Below are 24,372 nucleotides of genomic sequence, written 5' to 3'. Positions count from 1 at the left end.
CCGAACACCCAACGAATCCTGCCAACTGGTTGCCAGGTTCCCCCAGCTGACTCCGCCGAATAGGTAGGCTAGAACGAGTAGAATGAGGCACCCACCTAGGCACCTGCCACTTCCAGGATCGATGCTACTGCAACCGCTGGTCTGGTTTTCGGTCGTCGGTCTTTGTACTTCCTGATGGGACACACATTCTACCTGCTGGCTACCTGTCCATGGATCGGTCACCACAACGTTATGCCTTGCGCCTATTGCCGAGTTGTCCACACTCACATCCTGATGATTCACAGAGGATAGTGGTTTGTCCTTATCCAGGTCGTCATCCAACTCCAACGACGTCTCCGTGCCGTAGAAGATTAGCTTGAATTCTTCGAGGGTGTCTGAAATGTTGCGGTATACCGTTAGATTCCGTTTCGTGAGATCGTAAGTACAGAGTCGCAGGGAAATCGTAAAATGGACACATATGGGCATGCTGAAACTCAAAATGTCGAAAATTGACAAAATACCTCAAAATACCAATAGTGATATGAAAATGTAAAAATACTTAAAAATATATGTATTTCGTTCAATCGGGTGTGGTATATTACATCGTGATAAGTGTAATGGTAGTGCTAATTATTCTCGACTGCGTTATTTAGGACTCAGAACTTCAATCTGTATGCCACGATCCTTAAAGAAGTTGTAGAAATGCTTGCTAGCAAATTTTGTATAAAATTTCATCATAAAGACATTTACCATCGTTAGGAAATAAATATTTTGAAACATCTTGTCCTAGAATATTTCTCTCTCCTACTAGAAAATGTTTATGTTAAAGCTCTTTTAGTGCGAATAGGGTAGAGTGCATGCTATTCGATTCTTACAATATAGATTCGTAATTCGAAAAGGGTCGCGAAATTTTGGCTCCGAAAATATAAAAATTCTTATACGGCTTGTCTTTTTGGTAATGATAACGAATTAGAAAAAAGGTATAGATAAATTATATTTTAAACATGCTGCTATCAAAAAGCGTACTTATTATATTTTGACCATAATATCTTAAGCATCATGTAGAGCGAATTTTCGAACGATAAATATGTGATTTGGAAAAATAAACAGGATCGTGTTTGAGTAAAGAAGAAGGACTTAAAGAAACTTAAAACAATGTTGTTTCAAACTTAATGGTACGTGGAAATTATTCAATGTATTGATCTTTTTTGTCTTGTACTGTATGGTGTAATAGCTCCACGCGGAAAATACTTTTGAATACGTATTTCATAAAGGGTTTCATGAAAAGAGATTCCAATTAAAATTTAATTTCCGGTGTTACAGGGATTCTAATTTCAATTTTCTCCCCAGACACGCAGCGTAGAAAATAAAAGCATATTGAGCTCTATAGCTTCTCTTTTAGTATCTTTTTGTAAGTCGATTTTCAAACGAATCGAGTAATATTTTCATTGAAATGCTATTTCAATTTTTCTTCGCAATGAAGTAATTCAATAAAGAAAATGTCATTAATTAAGAAGGATTAATGTCCTTCCGAATCATATATCTTCTCAACGTGATATATTTGTGTTTTGTTTGTCTATCTTGACAAATTCGGAAGAATGATAAATTATCGAAAATAATTTGCAGCAATTTTAAGTTTTAATTATTACCTTGGTATATTCTCACGAGAAGTGACAGGATATTAATGATGCAAGATATTTAATAATTACAAACAACAGTTAAAAGAATATTATACGTTATAACTTGGACTAAAATTTTCACTCGGATACTTTAATTTGTCATTTTATCTCGCAAATTGTACATTTTAATGGGTTTTCCTTGATCAAATATTTATTTGTTGACAATATTCCCAGCAAATAATTCCATTTATAAGGTCTAGATTTCTTCTCATTTTCATTATCAGTATTTTATGCTCATATTGAAATAATTATACATTCAAATAATGTATATGTGTATATGAAAAAAATTTAATTGGTAGAAGTGCAAATAGAACTATTGTGGATTCGCGATGCTTGGAAGAGTTTTCCGCGTTTTCTTAATGTCACTACGGTCTAACGATAGATAGGTACTTCTATTTGACGTGACACGAGTGCACTTTGCATTATCCAACACATATACACATACACACAAGCGCGAATCTGCGCGAGGATCATTCGCGTGAATCATGTTTCATACAGTAGATGTTTGATGTATTCGATGCAAGTGTCTCGAGGTGTGGTCTTGGAAAAATGATGGCAGTGAAATGAGTAAAGTGAAGAGGGTGTCAATGTCGTTCCCGCCAGGGAACTAATAAAGCGTTACGATGCTGCTTAAGGAATTTTATTCTTACTTTCAAGAACAGGAACAGGAAGTGGATTAAAATGAAGTAAATTCGGGCGATAAGAGAAATATTAATAACGGAACCCGTATTTATTATTGTACTAATGCAATTTTGTATAAATGTCTATAACGTGATTTCTTATGTAAATATAAACCAAAAACTAAACCCGAATTTCCGAACGTTTACATATTTGTTGGTTTTCCTTTCTTTTTATAATTTTTTGCCTATCGATGGTAGTAAAAATTTTGTTAGAATGATAAACAATGGGCCTCGAGTATCCGAGTATCCGATGAAATGCCAACGAATGTAACTTGTATGTAACAAAATGTAACAAAATGAAAATGTTAAAGGCCAATAAGGGGTTAGAGGCCCATAAGTGGATATAATATTGCTGCTATAAAAGATCAATATGATCTGAAGACTGGTTCTTATTTCTGTATATTGATGTTTACACGATTTACGTGAACATTATCTGTATAAAAGTAAATTTTTGAAATATCGAGAATCGAGTAATAAAGTTTTTAATAGCTTTTCCCATTATAAAAGGCGTGCCATGTTTGTTATTTAAAAAAATAGTGATAAATAATTAATAATTGAATAATCATTTTAACATAGTTAACAATATTTATGTGCTATGCAATCTGCATACTTCTAAGCATACTTCTACTAAACACACATTTTCATGCATGCAAGCGAACGGCTTAGTTCAATAGCTTTAACAACTTTGTAATTGTAATACTCATTGAAAGGCTAAATTTTCATCTAAAATTTACGGAAAATAAAGTTTCATTCAACGATACTTAAGAAGAAACGTAAGAGTACATGCAGCAAAATTAGTTAAACATTTTTATTATGAAATTAACATAAAAAGATGTTAGCGAATAAAAATTTAACGAATACAGAAACTATATCAAAGAATGCAAACTGAAACGCTATTCGATAATTGTAGAGTTCACATAGTAAAACCGATGTAAGTACCATTTTCTTCGATTATCTGTTTTATGCTATAAAAAGATATCTTAGAAACATTGAAAGATATGGATTTTTATACAATAAAAGGGAATACATGAAAATAAGGAATAAATGAAAAGTACCGCTGGAAATACTTAAAAATTATCTCAAAGAATACACAGATACAAGTTATAAGGGGACACATAGCATATGAACAAAATGAACAATAATTACACCGAAGTGCGCTTGCAATAATATAGGAACAGTGAGGATAAGAGACAAAAAACTAAATCATATAAAAGTTCACTGAATTCTGTAATTTTTCACATGGATGCACTTCTATTTTACACAATTTGACTACTTTGGCGAGATGCGACAAAAGAAACTGCACGCAACGTGCATCCGTGGATGGTGCATGCACCTTAGACATAGTTCTCAAATTTTTGTATCATCAATTTTGACACTAAAAGTGTTTTCCCAAGCAAATGATCTCGAAAGGGAATCGTTACCCTAGTAGAGTTGTAATTCATTCTAAACCATTCACGGATTGCTCGTTACGTTAACGTAGGCCTACGTCAACTAAAGAAGAATACCCTTGTCTAAGTTCTTCGAATCGAACTGTTCGTCCTGAAGCAATTCCAGACCCTTATCCCTGGTTGCGTGCTGTTGGCCAGCTCCTCTAACTCCAGCGTAGACGGGATAGAGTGGATAGAGCTGTTGAATTTTAGGATATTGCTGGAAGATGGCTGGCACGTTGTTGATAACAGGTTTCGCTGGTGGCTCCAAGAGAATAAGGCCTCTTTGAAGGGACGAGGCCGTCGCTATGTCGACGATTTTTTGTCTGCTGGTCACTTTGGTGGTTAGAATCGTGGTAGATGGACTGGTCTGGGTGACCGTGATAGTGATTGGACTAGGCGTGCTTCTTCCTCTGGGTCTGGACGTGATTAAACGAATCTCCCCGGCGACGTTAGGTCCCCTGGCTACTGTCAACCCTCTTAACGTTTGCACGGTGGGCTTTGGCGTAGGTTTATTGGCTGATTTGCCATTTTTGTGCTGACCACGCGCTTTGCTCTTTCTCTGAGATTGTATCTGCGCATTGACCACATACGGCGGACTAAGGCTTCCGGATTTCTCCGACTTATGTTGAGTCTGCTTGATCTTCGAGCTCATCAGGGAGTTTTGTGCCTTCGAGAACACAGTTTCCCGTGGTTTAACGAAAGGTCTTCTCGGTATGTTCATTCCGGCAGGATTGTACAACGCGTATTCCGTGCGATCGGGCAGCGTTGACGTTCCATAGAAGATCAACGCCCATTCGTGGAGCGTTGCACGACCTGATGAATGGTTGGTCGTCGGAACAGGATGCAGCACGAAATTCCAAATGATGATTATAGTTTCAGTGATAAAATCAAATAAAAGGTAATAAATTATACGGTAAGAAAGATAGGAGCTATTAAATTCTTTCTAAATTCTTTTGATCATTTATACACTATCTTTGTAGAATCTTTTCGCATCCTGACCTGAAATAGTTGATTACTTATTTATTATACGATAATTTTCGATTATTCATCAAAAACGAAACGTTTCGTCTATATAGATCCACCTTTCTTCGAACGATTCAGAAGCAGGTGATGCAAGTAATCCTACGGGAGAATATTGTACAGTCGAGCTTATCAGTGGTTGGGGATTAGAAAATCATTGACGACCAACAGGTGCAATTCCGAGGCCGGCACAATATTGTTGTTGGTCGACGACGACGATGCTGAAGCGGATCTCGCTAGCAATGTACAAGGACTCAACGCAAACGCGACGTGTAATGGTTTGAATACCTGTACTTGGAATGTATCCTGCATATTACGTGGCATAATAGAGCAAGGTTCTATCTTGCGCATGGATACATCAGACTACAAGACTGTATGGGATTACAAGCTCGCGTTAACTCAAACTTTATGCACATATCGGCTTTAACGGGCTTCTAGCTTCAAGTGGTTCTGACGATTTCACCCTTGCACAAGGTCAACTTCCCCTAGTAGTTCATGAGATCCATTGCTGGTGAATGCCACCGCGAGGGAACACGCTTCGAACTGGAAATTACGCCCTTGGGAGATAATGCAGCAGCTTACGTGGTCCCACGTGCATGGTTTACGAGAAATTCCCTTTACGTCTTCCAAGATCAGATGATAAGATAGCAGCTGGATGTTACTGCATACGCCAGGCGTTAGAATCTACGGATCTGGTCATGTAACCCTATCAACCTACATCGCGTTTCACGGTTAATTTTATAATTTCAAGTGAAACGAATCATTGTCCTATTATGAGAATATATACCGAAGATCGTACTTGTAATTGTTTTTCAATCCTTTCGGTACTGTTGATCCTTTAAAGTAAGGAATTTTTAACACGTTTAGGATGACAACAAAACCCAAGAAACGCTCATCTTGTGTTAGTTCGTATCGTTATTTTATACATTTTGCTTTTGGTGGCCCAGTAATGATGTTACACTGTCAGATAAGATTACCCTGATGACCCATAGAAAAGTCATGCCATTCTAAACATGTTAAAAGTGATGTGGTATGTTTAACGTATTTATCTACCTTGGTACTGGACTCTCGAAGATTTCAAAACTTTTGATACCTACTCAGCAGTTTCATCCTATCGCGTTACTTTAATGATGACGGCGATGATGCGCAAAACACCTCGGCCGTGAATATATCTGATATAGAGAGGGTGTTTGGAAAATAAAGTTTAGACAAATGGATGTGAGAAACAGATGAAACCGACCACTGGGTAGAGTAAATGTATTTTGGAAACACAACGAATCGTTATTAATATTAGAAAATCGAGAATATAAATTACGATTTATTGTTTCGTAAGATCGTAATTTGTAATTGGTCTTTGCGAAAAACGTAACAGGATATAAGCTCTTGAAAAATTTCTGATCCGAACGAGGTTACATTCGATGTATCTGGAAATGTATGCGATGAAAGGAAGGAACAAAAAGCCGGATACAATGGACTTACCTTGGTATCGACCCTCATTGTGGATTTCAAGCTTCCACGTGCCGTGTGGCCTTTCTCCCCAAGTGTGAACCGACATAAATGGCCATTGATTGAAACCAGCCTTTGAGATGTCGTGAGGCCTTTTCGCAAGGAGAGTACTCTTTGTACCTTGCGGAGATGTTAGCTGTATTTGAAGATCTCCTCTCCTCGAGGCCATCAGTGAAACCTTTGCCTAGAAAAAATGTATCGTACGAATATTTATAACGATCAACAATTTATCTAATCGTTCCAGCAATGATTTTATTGTCACATAAATATTCAATAATTTTAAATGTATATATTCTTTTTGAAACTTTGTGAATGAAGTGCGGTACGTGCGCATAGAAAAATTTAGAGTAATTTCACGTCTAAACGTGATTGAAAGCATTCCAGAGGAAAACTATTAATTAACACTCTATTTATGTGAGTGACACAGTACTTACCTGCACGTGCTCGAGAAAATTAACGCCGCTACACTCCTTGACGTGCAATTCCAGAGTTAGCTGGCTCTTTGGTGGTATTGGCCTGTGCGTACATATGAAATTTAGGTCAGCTGTAGAAACGAAGACAGGGAATTCCACAACCTTATTTTTCCTTTCTTTTAAATTCTCATTTCGTCGACTAGGTTAAGAAAAATAATCATACACCTTATTTTTATCGTCGATAAAATTCGTTTTCATTTCGACAGCGAATGGTCTTTGGAATCGTCTGTATTAAATCGGGTGCACGTGTTGCAGAAGCTATTTCCTGGGATCAGTTTATCGTTATCACGGTAACGCAAAGCGAACAATACGTGGCAGAAATAGTGATGAATCGAATTGTACCGTCACGTCTCAAATAGTCATTTATTTCACAAAAGTACTGGCTTCTAAATTGTATTTGATATTTTTCGGTGACTTAACTTTCAGTAAATCGTCTTTTTATTGAAGAAAGAAGATATAATCTCGAAAGGAAATTACGTTTCTCCCTTCCGTTGGATTTTGCAAATTTTTCTAAGAAAACTCATTCAAACGTTTCAAATAGTCGTAATGCATAAAATAGCTAACCTGCCCATATGTGGTGCTGAAACCTCGCATTTGTGTTGTTCCGGTACCGTTCGCCATCTTCTGGCCAAGCGAACCATGGCAGCGGCATCCATCAGCCCATAGCCAAAACTATGACTCACTAAACAAAGATTGGACAAATTTTTAAATTAGACTATAATGCGTACTTTATACTTATATTTTTTCAAATACTTACCGTTTCTTCCAACTCCGTTAGTTACCCAATCTATTGCTTTAAGATTGGCAGGTTTCGCTGTTCTGACGACAATGTGTTGCATATCCCTCCAAGTTAGCTCTTTGTTTGCCTCGAGAGCGAGAGCGCAGATACCAGCAGCTAAGGGAGCCGATGCAGACGTGCCCGTATGACTGCTCGTGCATAAATGATGCAGATCAGTGGTCACTACTTGTTTCTCTCCCGATGAGCCGGAACTGTAGGTGGTAGCGAGAGTGGAGGAACAGGCTTCGCTGTACCAAGGCACATGACCATATTCTGTAGCGCTGCTGATGGACAACGTCCAGATGCTGTTCGTATAACCATCGCAGTTGCAGTTGTCGTGATCCCTGCCGCCGTTTCCTGACGCCCAGACGAAAATTGACCCTTTACCGTTGCGACCCTGACGATCAAAGCGACGAATTTAGCGAGGCGTCACCAGCCGTCTGGTCAAAGAGCCTTTCATACGCTGTGAAAGGTTCAATTGATCGTTTCATCTTAAGAAAACGCTTTTAGTCTTCGATTTTCCTCGATAACGAACTTACGCGTAATCGTTTTTACCAATCGAATCGCTTTTTTATATCTAATCGTTCTGGATAAATGGATAACTGAAGATGAGTTCTTTGAGTGAAACACACGAAGGAGAAATTTATCTATAGGTTTTTTTTTAACTGTTTATTTGAATGTAAAATGTATCCACGTGTATCATATACCTATACAGATTTCAAAGCAAAACGTACAACGTATAATTTTATTGTAAATCGATAACATATGTCCTTCTTAACGAGGAAATATTAATACGAGGACAAATTCCAATGCTCCTTTTAGTTAGATATCCAAGTTTGCACCACTTCCGATATCACTACAGTTATGACCATCAAAGGGCCATCCTTGAAATTATTGGATTAGTTATGGCGGTATGTTAAACGCAACTTCGATACACTATATGCTCTCATTATTAATACACAGTACATACATACCTGATGACCTCCTTTAACGTAGTTACAATCAGTATACTAGTACGAAATGCACTTTGATTTCGTGATATTTTTCCTTTAGAGATAATTTTTTATTGTTGTCAGAAAATGTATCTTTTGTATGAAATCACTTTTTTTTAGATCGTTTTTAACTAAACACATTGTATTGCATGTCTAATCTATTAAATTTAATAGAACGAGTTAGAAATTCATTCCACTGTCGTCTCGACAATTGCGTCGAAATATCTCTCGAAAATTTTAAGCTATTTCAAATATATGACATATTTCGCAAACTACCGCTAGCAGTAACTGTCTTTATGAATATTTAACAGTTAGCTTCCTATCGAGCAAAAGTGCTTTAAATCCAGAAGTAACAGTAATTATACTGGAAAGATAAATTCATATTTGGCTACGACACTACCGGGAAATATCGTTGCATTAACACGAAAATGGAAGGTAAAAAGATATATACATTCAACTATTATCGAATGTCGTAGTTCTTTGAATAGAGATTTCTTATAAAGTTATTCATGAAATAAAGCACATAAAACATGCGAATGAAAAATGAAACATCGATACTTTAAAAAAAAAAAAAAAAAAGAAATGAGGAAAGATAAAAATAGTACTCATATAATGTCTCTCTCTCTCACACACACACATACTTTTTTTTGCAAACGAAACTTTTTGTATTAGCTTAAGTACTTTGTTATAGAGATATTTCAAATAACTATAACTATGCTTGAAATACATGTTTCCGTAAAAGGAAAAGGAATGGCAAAAGGAAAAATTTTCCTTAATACGGTCGACCCGTGATGTACCGTTCCTCGAGTGTTTGCTTGCTTTCATTCTAGAGAGAATTTATTTCTGCATATTTAATAACAAGCAACTTTTGTGGAATATAAACGTTTATCCTATAAGCCCGTTGACTCCTTAAGGATTTACCAAATGAACGACAAAATGAAAACAGTTTGCTTAGGAATATTAGGATAATGTATGTTCAACAGTCATTTTTAAAACGAGCATTTACACAGTGCTTCATAATACAAACATAATATTCGCAGAGAGAAAAAATTTATAATAGTATTCTTTCTCTTACAGAATTCTTGTTATACTATTATTTCTATGGTCAACGCTAGAGAATGGAGGAAATGTATGGTTTTAAGGGCTCTATATGTTTAAAGAAAATTTGTAACGTTTCTTGAGTAAAAATCTTTTTAAAATACTTAATGTTCCACTTTCGTAGTAAATGTACTGTAAATACCATATATGTACGTACTGATATTGTGAAATTTTTTTCTTGCTAACAAATATTATAATTTAATATATATATGTCGGAGATGAAAGGAAAACCAAAGCCTTTCCTTGGAAATTTTGGGAACATCCTCTAGTACTCTAGCCTAGATTTTATCATAGCTGCAATTGTTCGATATTTGTGATAGCGAGATTGGGCTCGAGGTGACAATTGGTCGCCGAACGTAGCTACGGTCACGGGATGGACGTTTTGCCTAACGGAGGTCTGGAGTGGTTGTATGGTTTTTCCGAGAAATGTGGTTGTGGCGGCATGCGGCCTCGGGAGCGGCCCTAGCCACGTGTAATTTTGCCTCGGAGGTGCCGATATAATGGGACATACATTGTATTAATAATCAAACTCCAGGCAGAAACTGCCTAGCAACAGCGTTTGGAACCTTCTCGATGCTTCCAAACGAGTACAGAAAACAAATGCAATCGTACAGCGAGAAAAATCTCCACGAGGCTGGCTTTCGTGCTATTGTCTTGGAGAGTGACACATCGATCATTTCAACAATCGTATTTTGCGCCTAAAATTAGTCTACGCTTAGTAAGGAGTTATCCCGTTGACCGTGGATTCGTTTGAACCCAAGAACATTGTTAATAGCGTTCATTAAACTTATTATTCGTAAAACATACTATTCATTAAACTTACTATTCGTTAAACTTATTATTCATTAGACTTATTATTTGTTAAACTTATTATTCGTTAAACTCTAATATTCGTTAAACTTTGTAGCAGTCTTGTATATACGTGTAAATATAATCTCGGCTTTGTAAAACAATGGCTAATCCACGTGAAGAGTTGTTATGCGCCCAAAATTCTAACCATAACCCGACATATATATATATTTCGCAAAAGACAACTGTCTTTCCTAAATGTTTGTACAATTAAAAAGTTCAGAAGGAAAGTTATCTGTCCTCGAATAAAGTGAAACCAAAACTCATTGAATTCAGATTCGAAAATTAAAAAACAATGGTCAATTCTAAACATGGTAACCTTTATTATCGGTATTATGCACAGAATGGTTAAGTAATCGTTCTCTTACAAGGTGCCATGACCATAACTAGCTGAGACGTTACTTTCGCAGCTTTGAAAATCTTGCCTCGAAGATTTCTATTTTCTGACTTTCCGGTACCGTTTTAACGAATTCCTCTTTCGGGCAAAAGCGACTTTCAATATTTGCATATGACTTACGGCTACTTCGCAGTGAGCAAGGATAAAATGGTAATGCGTGCAGGTACGGAAGCTGACAAGTCGCTTAAAAGCACCCAATTAGAAACTTTCCGTGGGCTGATCTCATCGACCGAGTCTGTTAAGGTAGGTCTAGGGAAAGAACTTCCTCGTTGTGATATAATCGTATCATGGTTTTCTCGGCAACGCAAATGATTTCGAAAGAATTATTTTTCGATTAGGTTCGTACCTATCGGTACCGTTAATCTTCCTTCAGGAATGGTTTCTCCCGGCTAGTTTCATCTTCTTTATATCGTATTATTATATACACATGACAAAAATTATGCTTTTATCTTGTATATAACCTAACATTATAATTTTGTAAATAAATTTGTGTTCACGTTGTTACGTCACGAGGCTTACCACAGGCTGTATTTCTAACCGTCGCTCGCGGTCCTACAGTGTCGCAGGCAGATCGTCTTATCTGCCCGACGGAACATATACAATGTATCGACGAGCGCATACTTGTCACCAAGCAGCGAGATCTAGAAACGTCGATTTTGGTCCGTTACTTTTTCCACACAAGAAGGCGACATACGTCATCATAGGAGCGAACGGTGGCGTGACCCGAGCATAGTGGGGGGTCGTCTCTCAAAGAAGACAAAGAAATGATCGAAAGGCAATCAGTCCCTTCTGACGAGCCAAACGTTATACATCGAGAGGTTTGACGATTAAAATTAAGGTCGCATAGTCTAACGAATTCATTGAGAGATATCGTAAAGTCGGGTCGACTTTCTGTAACATATTTACTGTATTCATTGTTAAACTATTTGTGGTGTGTTCATCATATTATTGTCAAATATACTATTTTATGTAAACCTGTTAATACAGTGTTAAATTCATTGAACCACCTCTGTTATCTTAATCGAAACAGGGGAACGACTCGCGACGATTTCGCGGCGTTGATTAACAGAATCGTAGCGAGAATTTACGCCTCTCGCTGACGCGTTTACCTCGCGACCGCGTGTCTCCGCGAACAGTCGTAACACACGTTCTAGAACAGAGGTCAGTAACGTAGATTTCGCGGGCACCTAAGTGCACCTAAGTGCACTATCATGGGCAATCACCAATCGGCGATTCGATTCGGCCTATCTCAATGGTCGGCAACCGATCTTTGAGATGGCCCGCGACCGATTGCACTTTGACGTGCCGTGGGAGATAGTTCGGAAACGCGAAGCGATAGCGAACTTTCGGACATTCGTGGGGAGACGCGATCTCGAAGAAGCGCGCCAACGGGAGTCGTAAATTCCTATTACGATTTGACTAATCGACGCCACGAATCGTACCAACCCTTATTTCTTGTGGGATAATAAGGGTGGTTGAGTGAATATAACGCTACTATTAACAGGTTAATATATATTTTGAATGATTCAACAACTTCAATGTGATACAAGGTTGCGTATGTGAAATGACAACTATGAATGAGTACGAACTGAGACTCCTTTCATGTTGGCGACTGTGATGATGTATCTTCTGTCGATTGACTGTCTTCGACTTGTTGACTTCTGACTCTTGAGGTTCCTTGAACTGTGTTTTTAATCGAGCTGATGTGAACTAACTGATGAGCTTTGACTGTTACTTGAAAGTTACCGTGGAATATGTCTAGAGATCAAGTATAGAGACGAAGTGACTGCTCTGTAGGTATGAGAACAAGTTGACTGTCCTGTCGTCGTGAGAACAAGTTGACTTTCCTAGTGTAGTAAAAGAAGTGAAGTTCGTTCTTATATGATTACGGAATGGGTGTGCCCTTTGAACGAAGAACGCGGATTCGTTGCTTACACATTTCGTCAGGAAAGTGAGGGTAACGATCCGCGATGCCGATTGGTTATGACCAACGTTAGGAATGAAGATAGGAGGATGAAGCCTCCTACCAATGTGGCTCATGGGCGACATTGTTTATGGAAAAAACCAGCTTTTCCATTAGACAAATATTCGTTTTTCCTATTAGGTAACTACTCGCTTTCTTCGTAATTTGTAAGAACGTGCAACAAACCTAAGGACTGTTTTATTATAAGTACCAGCCATAAACCGAAAATACTTGCAGGATTAAAGGTTCCTGCAAGTTAATAAGATTCAGTTTATGGTGGGGCCTTAGGTTTATTAAGGGTCTGTCTAATGGTGCTTGGGCCTTGATTGTCAGACAATGAAGGACGTCGCACGGACTATTTCACGTGACGTAGTAAGCGGTTTAGAAAATCTAAGATAATCTGTAATGAACTCCTGACAAGAAAGATAAAAATAAAAGAAAGAAATAAAGGAGCTTGAGAACAATAGTCTTTTTTCTATTTCTTCTTTATAGTGATAAAGTGATAATCAGTTTGTGTTATTTCTAATAATTTTACTATATTTTTCAATTTCATAGTACTTTAAAACTTACATAAATAAAAAGAAAAAGGCATATCATTTTAATATTGGGTGAGAAGAACAATTTGGTTTTATATTCTTTTAGGGGAAGTATGCATGTTTATTGTTGTAGTTCCTAAAAAATGTAACATAGTGAAGCACTTCAACACTATTCATAAAAACTGTAATAAAAATTCTCCGATAAATTCTATAATTAGAAAAAAGAAATTTATGTGGTGAAAATGAACTTAGCTAAATAATGAAACGTTTTTACGAAACCGGCTTCACGGTCGAAGAAAGCAACCTTTTCTATCTCTTTTAAAACTTTTTACTTATCGATAAAGAAAGAGAAACTAGTTTTAGAAGGTAATTTAGTAAAAGAAGCCATGTTGTTGGTTTCTGAGTCAATTTTTGATGAGTAGAAAACTAAAAATGAAATAATGGTAGCAATAAATAAAATCGAATTATCGGCGGGAGCAGTAATACGATGAATCGAAATTACTGCAACTGATATTGAGACAAAGTTGAAAGAGGATTTAGAAGAATACATTTACTCTTTTATATTTACTTTTTTTTTTTGGAATTAAATGAGTCTACTGATATATCGGATACTTCTCAATTAATTGTGAAGACGACAATTATTGTTTTCGATAATTTTACTACGAAAGAAGAATTTCTTAAGATTCTACTTTTAGTGAGGCCAACAAGGGGAGATGATATTTTAGCAGTTTTCAAAAAATACGCGGAGGAAAATAATTTACCATTATAGAAGTTGACCGCGATTACAATCGACGGAGTTCCGGCAATGGGAGAAACAAAACAAGGATTTATCGCGTTATGTAAACAAGATCGTTCATTTTTCAAATTTATGTCATATCATTGCATAATACACCAAGAAACGTTATGTGCAAAGATAATACCTCTTCAACGTGTCATATAGACAGTATTATAAATTATAAATTCGATAAGAGCTGCATCAATGTAACACCGATTATTTAAATTACTTTTACAAGAAGAGAATGCTGAATTTAATGATTTTACTCGCATGGAAGAGCGATGACTTCATAGAGGAAAAATACTTTAAAGATTTCTAAATTTATTAACTCAAGAGTAATAAATCTTGGCCACAGTTAGAAAACAAAATATCGTTTTTTGATCTTGGATTTCGTACTGATTTTATAGAAAAATTTAACGAATTAAATTTAATATTTCGAGACAGAAATCATCACATCGCTCGAATGATAAGTGTAATAAATTCATTCAAAGAAAAATTGATACTTTGAAAATGGCATCTTTCAAAAAACAATTTAGTTCATTTTCCAAATTTGAAAAATATTGCCAAAAACTTTATTAACAGTAATGTTTCTTTTTGCTCATTTTGCACCTCATGGAAGAATTTGGTATTAGATTTCAAGAGTTTTCTGAATTGGATTCATTTTTGACAGTTTTCACAAATTCTTTCACCTGTACAGACGAAGATGTATCTACTAAAATAGCAGCTTATTTCCAAATTAGTAGCTCGGAAGATTTGAAATTAGAAATTACAAATATAAGAAATGATATAATATTAAGATCACATCAGAATGATAAAACATTTTGGAATTTAGTTAATAAAAATACTTATCCGTTGTGAGTTAGTTGAAGATTTGGATTGCTAAGTATCACACTTATGTTTTTTTTTCTTTAGTACACAAGTTTGGAAGTAGACTTTTGTATCTTGTAGTAATAAATTTATGTACAAATTTATGCAAGATAAATAGCATCAAGTGCATTTTAATGTTACAACTTTTCCTTTGTCAAAATTAAGTAAACTGCTCTTTGTCATAAGTTAACCATTCGGGGTTAACCGAGGGTTATCCTCCGGGGTACTCTGTATAGTAAAAAGATTGTAGATTACTGTTCTAGATCGAAAGTACTTTCTTTTTAATTAGTCATCAAATCATACTAGTTAGATATTGTCATACCTTTTTCCTACAATTCTTAATTATCCTTGAGGAACCTGACTTTCCGTTTAAGCGGAATTTATTTTCGTTAAACGTTCCCTACCATCGCGTTGCGTCGCGTCTCGTCGTATCATGTCGAGTCGTTCTCCTGAATCGTCTGTCTTAATTATAGATGAACATATATCTATTCTAACGATCTATGTGTTATTTCGATGCAAATCGGCTGACATGCTGAAATTCCTTGTCCAAGGCACAAGATAAAACATCCTCGTGTCTCCTCTAGCAAACGTAATCGAACAGAGTCTGCTTTCGAGCGACTACTAAGTATGTAGCATCGAGATAACAACGAAGTACTATCTGCCTTCCAGTCGTCGCTCTGCGGAAACACGCAAGAGATGTTTCTAGGAGATAGATTCCTGGAAATTTCTATCCGAGAGGCGGACCTTCCAAAGCTATCGATTGTACAGGACTTTTGGTCTATTCCCAACAACGTAACAAATGTATTTCATAGGGTTTTAATGAAACGTGAGAATAAAGGATCCAATTTTACGCGCAACGAGACTTATTTATTATAGCGTGGTACAGAGAACGACGCGGAAGAATTGGAGCAGAAATTAGAGGAAAAAACAACAAGGAATAATTTCGTGTCGTATGAGTTATTTATCGTTTTGTAAACTTTTCGTTACCGATTCCAAGTATGGCACTAGTAGTTGAAGACCTGAAGATTTTTGTAAAGTGTAAAAAATTTACCAACCTTTGTGATTCCTTCGATGAAAGCTCTAGTAGCAAGTTCACCAGGACCATCGACGGTTTTTCCATCGTCATCCGGTCCCCAGGAGGCACTATAAATGTCGATGTGTTGGGGATTTAGACTCAGAGACCTCGCTTCGACAGCGTCTGTCACGTCTCCGTCCAACATTCTTACTCCTACGTAAATAAAAAAGTAAATCCTTTTAATTAAATTACTCATCCCGAATTGGATTGGTTTATTTTTTAATATCTCGTTATTTAATATGTCCAGTTTTATCAGAAATACACGCATTTTTTTCATTTCTCCCAAAATACTGCACCGGTTTTTCAAATAACCGAAAATAGCTGAGATCCGTTTTTTGAATACATTTACCCCCGACACCAGCTCCGAATGCAACTCCCACCGCGCACATGGAATTGTTAGCAGTTGCAGCCACTTCACCGGCGCATCTGGTGCCATGTCGATTACTGTCTAGAACATCGTATCTTGGCATGGGATCTTCATCATGATTATTAACGTCGTAGCTCGCTTGTGGATCCTAGAAAGATCGTTCATTCGATTATTCTTGTGTGAATCATGTATTCTTTTTCTACCGTATAGGTTGTAACGATTTAAATACAGAAGAAATATTATCTTCGGAAAATTTATAAAATCTTTGGTTTAATATCTTGCGATATTTTTAACATTTTCAAGATCATGAACTTCAACGCTTATTTTATAGTTGAATCGTTGAGCATTGTCACCCGCTGTTCTCGTTGAGATTAGATGCTTTTTCTTCTTGCCAATCGATAAGATGTTTAATTAATATCAAGTGAACTACTTCTGTAATTACCGAATACAACTTGGCTGCACTTTTACGAAGTTCCCAGTGAATATCGACTTCCTACAGGGCCCGATGTAATTGCTTTTTCCTTTAGACAGTTAGAGGATTGTTTTAAAGTTCCGAGTTTAGTACTACGGTTTTTCGTTTCTTTTCGTATATAATATTTTTTTTACAATCGATTAAATAATTCTCGCGACGGAGTTACAAAGTCATGAAGATTCGATATTTTACATTTATACGAATAAATATTTACTATAATAAAAATTTACACTCATCTTGGATATTCTCTATCGAAATGCGGTTTCCAAAAAATCGAGTGCTAACCATACAAATATACATCACCCATTGAATATAAGGAAAGTAGAGAGCAGAAGTTAAAAATCAATGACAAAAATTTGCAAGAGGTAAGATCGGAAGAGCTGTGCAAACTGAAGGCACATAGGAAAGTCAGAAAAAGAGAGAACAGGGAATATGGTGGAAATAAGTCGAGGGAATTTAACTGATTAATTTGAATCGCTTGTTTTGATATGTAGGTATAAGAGTTGTTTGGTTCAGCTATGTAACCCAACAATTTCTAAAATATCGTAAAAGAATTTTAAACGTCGTTTCAACAAAATCGTAAAAAATGTGATATTTTAAATGATTGAAAATTTCAATTTCATTGACGACACGTATCTCGTACGGGTCGATATCGATTACCGCCGACTATGTCTGATTATAGGAGATCTGTATCTACTGGGAAATTGTGGAGCTCGATACACGTTTGTCCGTGGTTGCCTTATTAACCCCGGCCATTCACTAGTAAACATACGCGTTTCTCTCGTGCGGTTTAAGTCTAGTGTTTGACTCTATGTATGGCTCCTAGTACTCCGCTGGCAACTTCGACAATTTCGGTAGCGTGGCACAAACTTGCTTCCTGCAGTCCACTAACGAGAAATAGAGAAGCAGGCGAGTTTTATATGTATAAATAGTTAAAGAGCAAACTGCGTTTAAAGAATTTTGTGTGAATCGTTGTAGCGTAGCAAGAAGAGCGTTGCATACGTTGTAATCGCGAATGCACAAATCTTATTACATTTATGGCGCACTGTCGTTCCCACGAATATCATTCGTTGTGTCTAACACGTTTCTTTACGATAATTTCTCGTGCTGGAACGTTGTATTCGTTGCAGTTGGATGAAAATAGACGTTTAGTATATGGAATAGACGAGAGTTTCTAAATACAGGTATAGTTTTTGGCACCATTCCTAAATCTGTCTGCCCTCCTTTTTGTAGGGTTCGGTTCGTCCTGTCTGTTCTGTTTGCTTCGTGGAACCTGTCGATCTTTTGTGTAAATTGGAACGTACCCTGATAAATTGCTGAAAAACTGATTTTCTCTCTTACGAGTGAAAAGATTGAACATTTTCTGTTGTACCGCGGTGAAATTAAATGTGACTGTAGTTGTTAAGAATTTTATTTCTAGAATTGCTTCAGAGATTATAAATTTTTGTCGTGTCAAAGAATTGAGTTCTTTTCTCGAATTATCTTCTTTATCAAGCGTTTTATTGGATTAAGACAATAAGTAATGGAACTTACGTAGTTCTTATAGAGATCAGGATGATTTTTCTCCAATCCATCATCAAGGATCGTGACCACGATTCCGCGTCCCGTAATTCCTTCAGCCCAGGCTTCCTGCACGTTCATATCTAACCCCTCTCCCCTATTCTATAACCAATTATCGATAATCGTATTTTAATACGTTTGTCTTCAATCTTTCGACGTAAACAAGTTAAAAAATTTCTATTTTATGCATAATATGCATAATGTACGCATATTTACATGTTACGAGATTCATGAACGAAATTGTAATTTTCTTTAAATATACATTGAATTTTTTTAATTTACATACCTAACAAAATATATTTACCGTTGGTCAACAAAAATTTGGCATGAAATTGAAATTCGATTGAAAAAAAAATCGTAGAAAGAGACAAGGCAATAAAGTATTTTTATCTCATAGGCCTTTGTTTAATTTTCCGTGCACGTTCGATCAATTCAGCGAGAGGAAAGAAATGAGATTTATCTGATTCAACTAACCAAGTACCACATTTGAGGCCACATCTCGTCATTGAGAACGGTTTTTAGATTGGACGGACCGCGTTTGATTATCAGATCCCGTTTCGTTCGCGATTTCACTCGCTGCTGCTCCGCTCGGCGCACTCTGCGGTCTTCTATTAGCCTCCCTTGTACTCCGAAATGTGGTTCCGCCGACCTCTTCACCACTGACGTGTGCACCATATGGTACCAATCGTCTACTATCTGCAACAAAGAACAATTTCACATAAATATCTTCGTGTGATAATCACGCAGCCTTTTCTACTCACAACTCTTCTCGCTTACTGCACCAAACGATAACGAACGAATTTTAATACGAGATACCGTTTCCGAGTCCCGGCTAGTTGCTTTATATGGAGCATAATTTGCCTTTTATGTTTCACCCGTTTTGCTCAATCAATGTATTTCAACGAAAATATATGAGAATACGTCTTTAGTCACTGAGATAATATTTATCGAGGTTTGTACTCTAACTTGTTCGAAAACTAAAATGAAAGAGATATAAGTAAAAATTACTTAACATTTAGGATGACTGAACATTTGAAACTTTTCGATATGGGCTAGGATATTTGCTATTATTGTAATTTAACGGAGAATAGATCGGTGATGTTTCATTTCGTACCACATACGTGTACATCGCTTGGTTGTCGAAACGAGAAGTAGTGGACTACTAGTTACGACTCGATGGTCTGTGGTTGGTTACGGCACAATCATGGCACAATACATAATAATTCGGTGATAACAATAATAGATGTAGCGATTAGTTAAATTTCACGTCTGCAGTTATTTTTCGAAATTTACATATCTCGTTTATATTGTACACATCGTAAATATATTGTAAATATTTATTAATAGGAAACATCACATAGTACATTAAATATAAAGAATATAGGATGAATAAAGTAGGTAAATAAAGAACACAGTAAATAAGATAAAGAAAATAATAATTGATAGAGATAATTGAAAACAGTTATTAAAAACAAATAATTATAAATTGTAATTACTAATAACTAATAAAACCAAAGTTATAAATAACAATGGGTGGCGATATTCCGATTCGAGTCTGTTATAAAATCATGGAAAATATCAATTTTGTTATCAATTAATTAATATTTCATTCGATATGTTAGAATATAAATTTTATTATTGAACGAAATAACGAAGCCTTAATCGCAGTTTCGAGATAGTAAAGACCAATGTCCAGAAGTTAGAACTCTCGTTAAAACAAATTTTCTATTTATCGCAAAACGCTTTTCTTATATGCACAGCCGTTTACAAATTTTGCTGATAATCGTTAGAAAAAGGAAGGAAAAATGGATGAGTCGTATATTTTCTGCGGTTTTCATTAAGGACAAAGTATTCACCATATTTTTGTATCAGGGGAAAAATTTAAGCTGCTCGTGGAGCAAGATTATTTGATGCACAAGTTTGCCCCCGATATGGCGATATGCAACGGTAAAGATATATGGTGTAGGGTAATGATAAATGTGAAAAGTTGGCAACAGCTGCTGCGGGCGAGCTTCTTACTGCTTCTTTTCCGGTGACAACTTGCACTGCATTTTTTCAAGCTGAACATTCTTTGTTTGAAGAATGTAGCTTACATTCCACGATGGAACTATTGTTTCGCCTGCTTTTATCGAGTTGAAAGACACGTTTGTATTGTTACTTCCAGATATTTATTTCATCCCTATTTTTTTATAACCCAATTTGTAGTAACGCAACTGTTGAAATAACATTGGCATGTCGTTGCAGCTATATTAAAATCGATACGGAAAATTTCTATGAGTTAAACGAAAGATTAAAAATATGGTTATCAATTACCATTATCATATCAATTATCATTAACGAATATGTTTACAGAAAACTAATACACGAGAAAACTGATAATTTAGAAATCATGAGATCACGGACATTTTTTCCTCTTTGTAACTTTTCCTTTTCCTTTCTTTATACGTTTCTTAGTCTTGACAATATCGTTGAGGCGACAGCACTTGAAATTACACGGATGCTCTAGTAACTTGGAAATTTCACGATGCACCGGGCTTAACCTTGGCCTCTTTATTTTCTCTATAAATGAACGATCGTTGCGTTTCACTTCGATCACTGTAGGTGAACATGGATCCAAGCCATTTTTCGATTTAAAAATCTTCAACCGAACTTGATATTTCTGCTCTTTCCATTCACCACTTCCCTTGAAACACTTTCGCTTTTTTCGAATGGGCAAATATGTCTCTTCCGATTTTTTTAAAGATCTCGTTTTAACCTCGTCTGGCTTGCGATTCATGTAAGTAGTCTGCATCTCCTTTGGATTGGGACGCTTACTCAAGCCATACTTCAAACTCGATACATCACCTTTCGAATCGTTGACGTTTTCTACTTGACACGGGTTTTCTGACTTCTCACAAGAGCCACTTTTATATGCAACGAAAGATGTTTGACTTTTCGTATATTTTCTGGTGGAAAAGCACTTTTTGTCACCATCATCGTATCTCGTTTTTCGAGACAAGTAACTATCCTGCGTGGATGAACGAGAGTTACTGGACCCACGTTTCGTTCGATATTCCACGCATGAAGGCGAATCCGTAGACGAATGTTGTAATCCCTCAGCTTGCAGATCGCGAGATACTTCGGCTTTTAGCTTCTTTTTACTCGATTGTTGATGGGGAATAAATACTATGGGAGAGGGACAGATAGGAGGGCTATGTTTCTTCTTGTGTTGGCTTATCCTCATCTTCTCAGACCAGTGAATAGATTTTGGTGGTGCTGGATCAGGAAGAATATCTTCGTGCAAATTCGATGAATTACTGCATGCGTCTTTCGAGCATCTGGAATTCTTTTGCTCTAAATTCTCTGCTCTCTTGGGTAAAAACGATTTAATTATGTCGGAACTATGTTTCTGTACGCAAACCATAATTCTATCCATCTTCGATGAAATTTTTGATTCTTTTTTGTCCGCCTTCTGAGCTGGTGATTTTCTATCATCCTGATCATACGCATGGAAGACCTTACTGCTTCTCGTTTGATCAAATTGACGTTGCTTGTAGTGCTCGAAATCTTTTGAGCTTCTCTGGCAATCGGCCTCTGTCAATTTTTTATGTTCTTCGAAACATTTCGTCGACAGCTTTTCGCTTTCTGCCGACTTCTTACGATCTTCGAAATCTTCCACCGATGCCTTCCCACATTTCCTCACTTTCTTACGATCGTCGGAGTGTTTTGTCGATTCTTTTCGGCAATGTCTGTATCTTTCAGGTTTATTAAAATACGATGGACTTGTCTGTTGTATCGAGTAAGAATACTCAGAGTGTACATTTTGTGCGTCATTTTGACGATGATCTTCCGAACCTTGCTGGAAACATGTTTGGGAACGTTCTTGTATCCGAAGTTTCTGATCATTTTTGAAAACCATTTTTGGTTTTGTCGAAGGAGAACGTTGCTCTTGACAGTCCGATTTCGGGGGCTGTTTATTTCTATTGGATCCTCTTTTGACAAGTTTGAAGAATAGGTTTCTTTTCGTATAATTAATCGCAGGTATGTTGCTAAATCGTTTCAGATAAGTAGGAATCGTTTGATTTAGAATGTCAGTAGACAGGTGTGTTCGTATTGGAACAATTTGTCGTTTGATCCGAATGAGATCTCGAGGATCAACGGTGATATCGATAGACCTGTTCAGAGTCGAGTATTTTTCGAAAGCAAGCTTCAACGAGTTATTCAATATCTTTATAGCAGAGAATTTTCTGTTCGAAAAGAAATCGATTACTTCCTGCAACTTGTTTCTAGGCAAATGTACTCCAACTTTCTCTTTTGAAGTATTTTCCGAATATTTTACTTCGTCGGATGGTACCCATTTTGGCTGGATGTTTCTTATTCTCCTTACTGACAATTTTATTCTCCAAGAAATCTGTCGGTCATAATAGGTATCGATAAATCAAAAGATAAAAGTACAGTAAATATAAAATAAAATAATTGTACAAACTATTCGTTTCCAAATGATTATAAATGCAAATGAAAGTTTTCTTTACTTAAAAATAAAAACACGAAAGAAAACAAAAACAAAGATACATTTTTATCTGAAGGAGGAGAAATAGTAGTATAGAATTTCTTTCCTTCTCAATAACATCCATGTCTGTATTTTTTACTTTCATCTTTATCTTTTGATCTCAATATTTCTACATAAATTGAACGAGTGCTTAGAGTAAAAATATATCTATAAAGAGAAAAGATCTTTGAACGTAATATCTCTCCGGGTAAATATTCGTTAATGATTCATCTTTTGCATAAAATGGAATATTTCAAGTAAAATAAACTGTTCCGTTTAAAATGTTGCGCAAGAACAACGTCTTTGATCCTTCTCTTTTTGCTACCGGTATACTTGTCGAACAAATCTGTGTTTAATTGCAAAGCATTTTCGAGCATCTCGATGGATTTGAGAGGAGATCCTGCCAAGTCAAGACGTTTCTCGCGTTCTTTGATGCGGAGAACATCTTTACCTTTCGGGATAAAAGTCTCAACATTTCCTACGATGAATCGTTGATGTATCTTACATCAAGACCTTACATCTTCCTTTCTTCTTTGTTTTATCCTGTTACAGTTGGTTCTCTTTCTAATTACTACCTTAATCTATCTACCCGCCCCTTATCATTATTACAATTCCTCATTCGAGCTGGGGAGGATATCAGCGTAGATTTTGTTGCTTTTGAGGTTAATTGCTCGTGCAATTCTTTGTAGTAACTTGTCGGACTTTACTCAATGGTAAATATCTTTCGTTTTTTTAGCGTAACATAATCTTCAAATTTAATTACCGTAACATAATGGTCTCATGAAAGAACAAATGATTTTTGATAATTTTACTACTAAAATTTGGACACTATCATGGTGGATACGAATGGTCGAATGGTACTTATTCGTTTATACCTTCAGATCGAAGAAAATGTTATATACACATAGTAATACGTTACTTTTGAATATTTTGTTTATTTATAGAGCTTAGTTATTTATAGAAAGTAATTTGTAATAGAAGTAATTTATTACCTATATCAAATCATCACGCGGCGTATCGTGAAATTTGTGTTCCTATTTAAAACAATTTTTCGAACGAAATAAATTTTATCGATATTAAATAATTTAAAGTTTGGCTGTTTTATTCATTGGAAATTAAATAAAATCCAATTATCGAAGTCTTAACACTGAATGCACCGAAATTCCTTGGGTATACACCTGCTTTGGACGGTTAAATTCTGCTAGAACTTCCGCCTCCAGGACGTTTTGGAATCCAATGCTAGATTGCTTTAGTTCCGAGATGCAAGTTCATCTTCGATATGTGGCTAGACATACGCAGACACTGATCGATCTGATTCATCGCCAGTTTGGCTTACGTGGCTGCACAA

The 24,372-nt window shown here is 36.3% G+C and overlaps 2 protein-coding genes across 5 annotated transcripts in view; both read right to left on the bottom strand.

Annotated features, from left to right (window-relative positions):
• Positions 1-24,372, bottom strand: part of LOC126872810 (furin-like protease 1) — a 230,889-nt gene that overhangs the window by 16,895 nt on the left and 189,622 nt on the right. For 3 of the 4 annotated variants that reach the window (XM_050632990.1, XM_050632991.1, XM_050632992.1), the window contains 10 exons: positions 18,971-19,192; positions 18,470-18,598; positions 16,447-16,612; positions 16,078-16,250; positions 7,525-7,942; positions 7,332-7,449; positions 6,729-6,810; positions 6,268-6,478; positions 3,844-4,581; positions 96-374 (listed from right to left, as the gene is read on the bottom strand). In XM_050632990.1, coding sequence (XP_050488947.1) covers positions 96-374; positions 3,844-4,581; positions 6,268-6,478; positions 6,729-6,810; positions 7,332-7,449; positions 7,525-7,942; positions 16,078-16,250; positions 16,447-16,612; positions 18,470-18,598; positions 18,971-19,192 — 2,536 coding nt within the window. The remainder of the gene's footprint in view (positions 1-95; positions 375-3,843; positions 4,582-6,267; positions 6,479-6,728; positions 6,811-7,331; positions 7,450-7,524; positions 7,943-16,077; positions 16,251-16,446; positions 16,613-18,469; positions 18,599-18,970; positions 19,193-24,372) is intronic. The other variant, XM_050632993.1, reaches the window with a different exon arrangement.
• LOC126872821 (uncharacterized) lies at positions 20,512-22,880 on the bottom strand. Its single transcript, XM_050633011.1, has one exon. It carries the CDS (start codon positions 22,392-22,394, stop codon positions 20,892-20,894), a length of 1,503 nt encoding a protein of 500 aa, XP_050488968.1. The 5' UTR covers positions 22,395-22,880; the 3' UTR covers positions 20,512-20,891.

This window comes from Bombus huntii, chromosome 14 (genome assembly GCF_024542735.1).
Source record: "Bombus huntii isolate Logan2020A chromosome 14, iyBomHunt1.1, whole genome shotgun sequence".
Classification (NCBI taxonomy): Eukaryota; Metazoa; Arthropoda; class Insecta; order Hymenoptera; family Apidae; genus Bombus; species Bombus huntii.
The sequence above is the reverse complement of the archived record's forward strand: the minus strand, read 5'-3'. Positions and strand labels throughout refer to the sequence as shown.

Bases quoted from the DNA above. Each gene is read 5' to 3' on its own strand.
- LOC126872821 (XM_050633011.1), bottom strand. From the start codon at position 22,394: ATGGTTTTCAAAAATGATCAGAAACTTCGGATACAAGAACGTTCCCAA.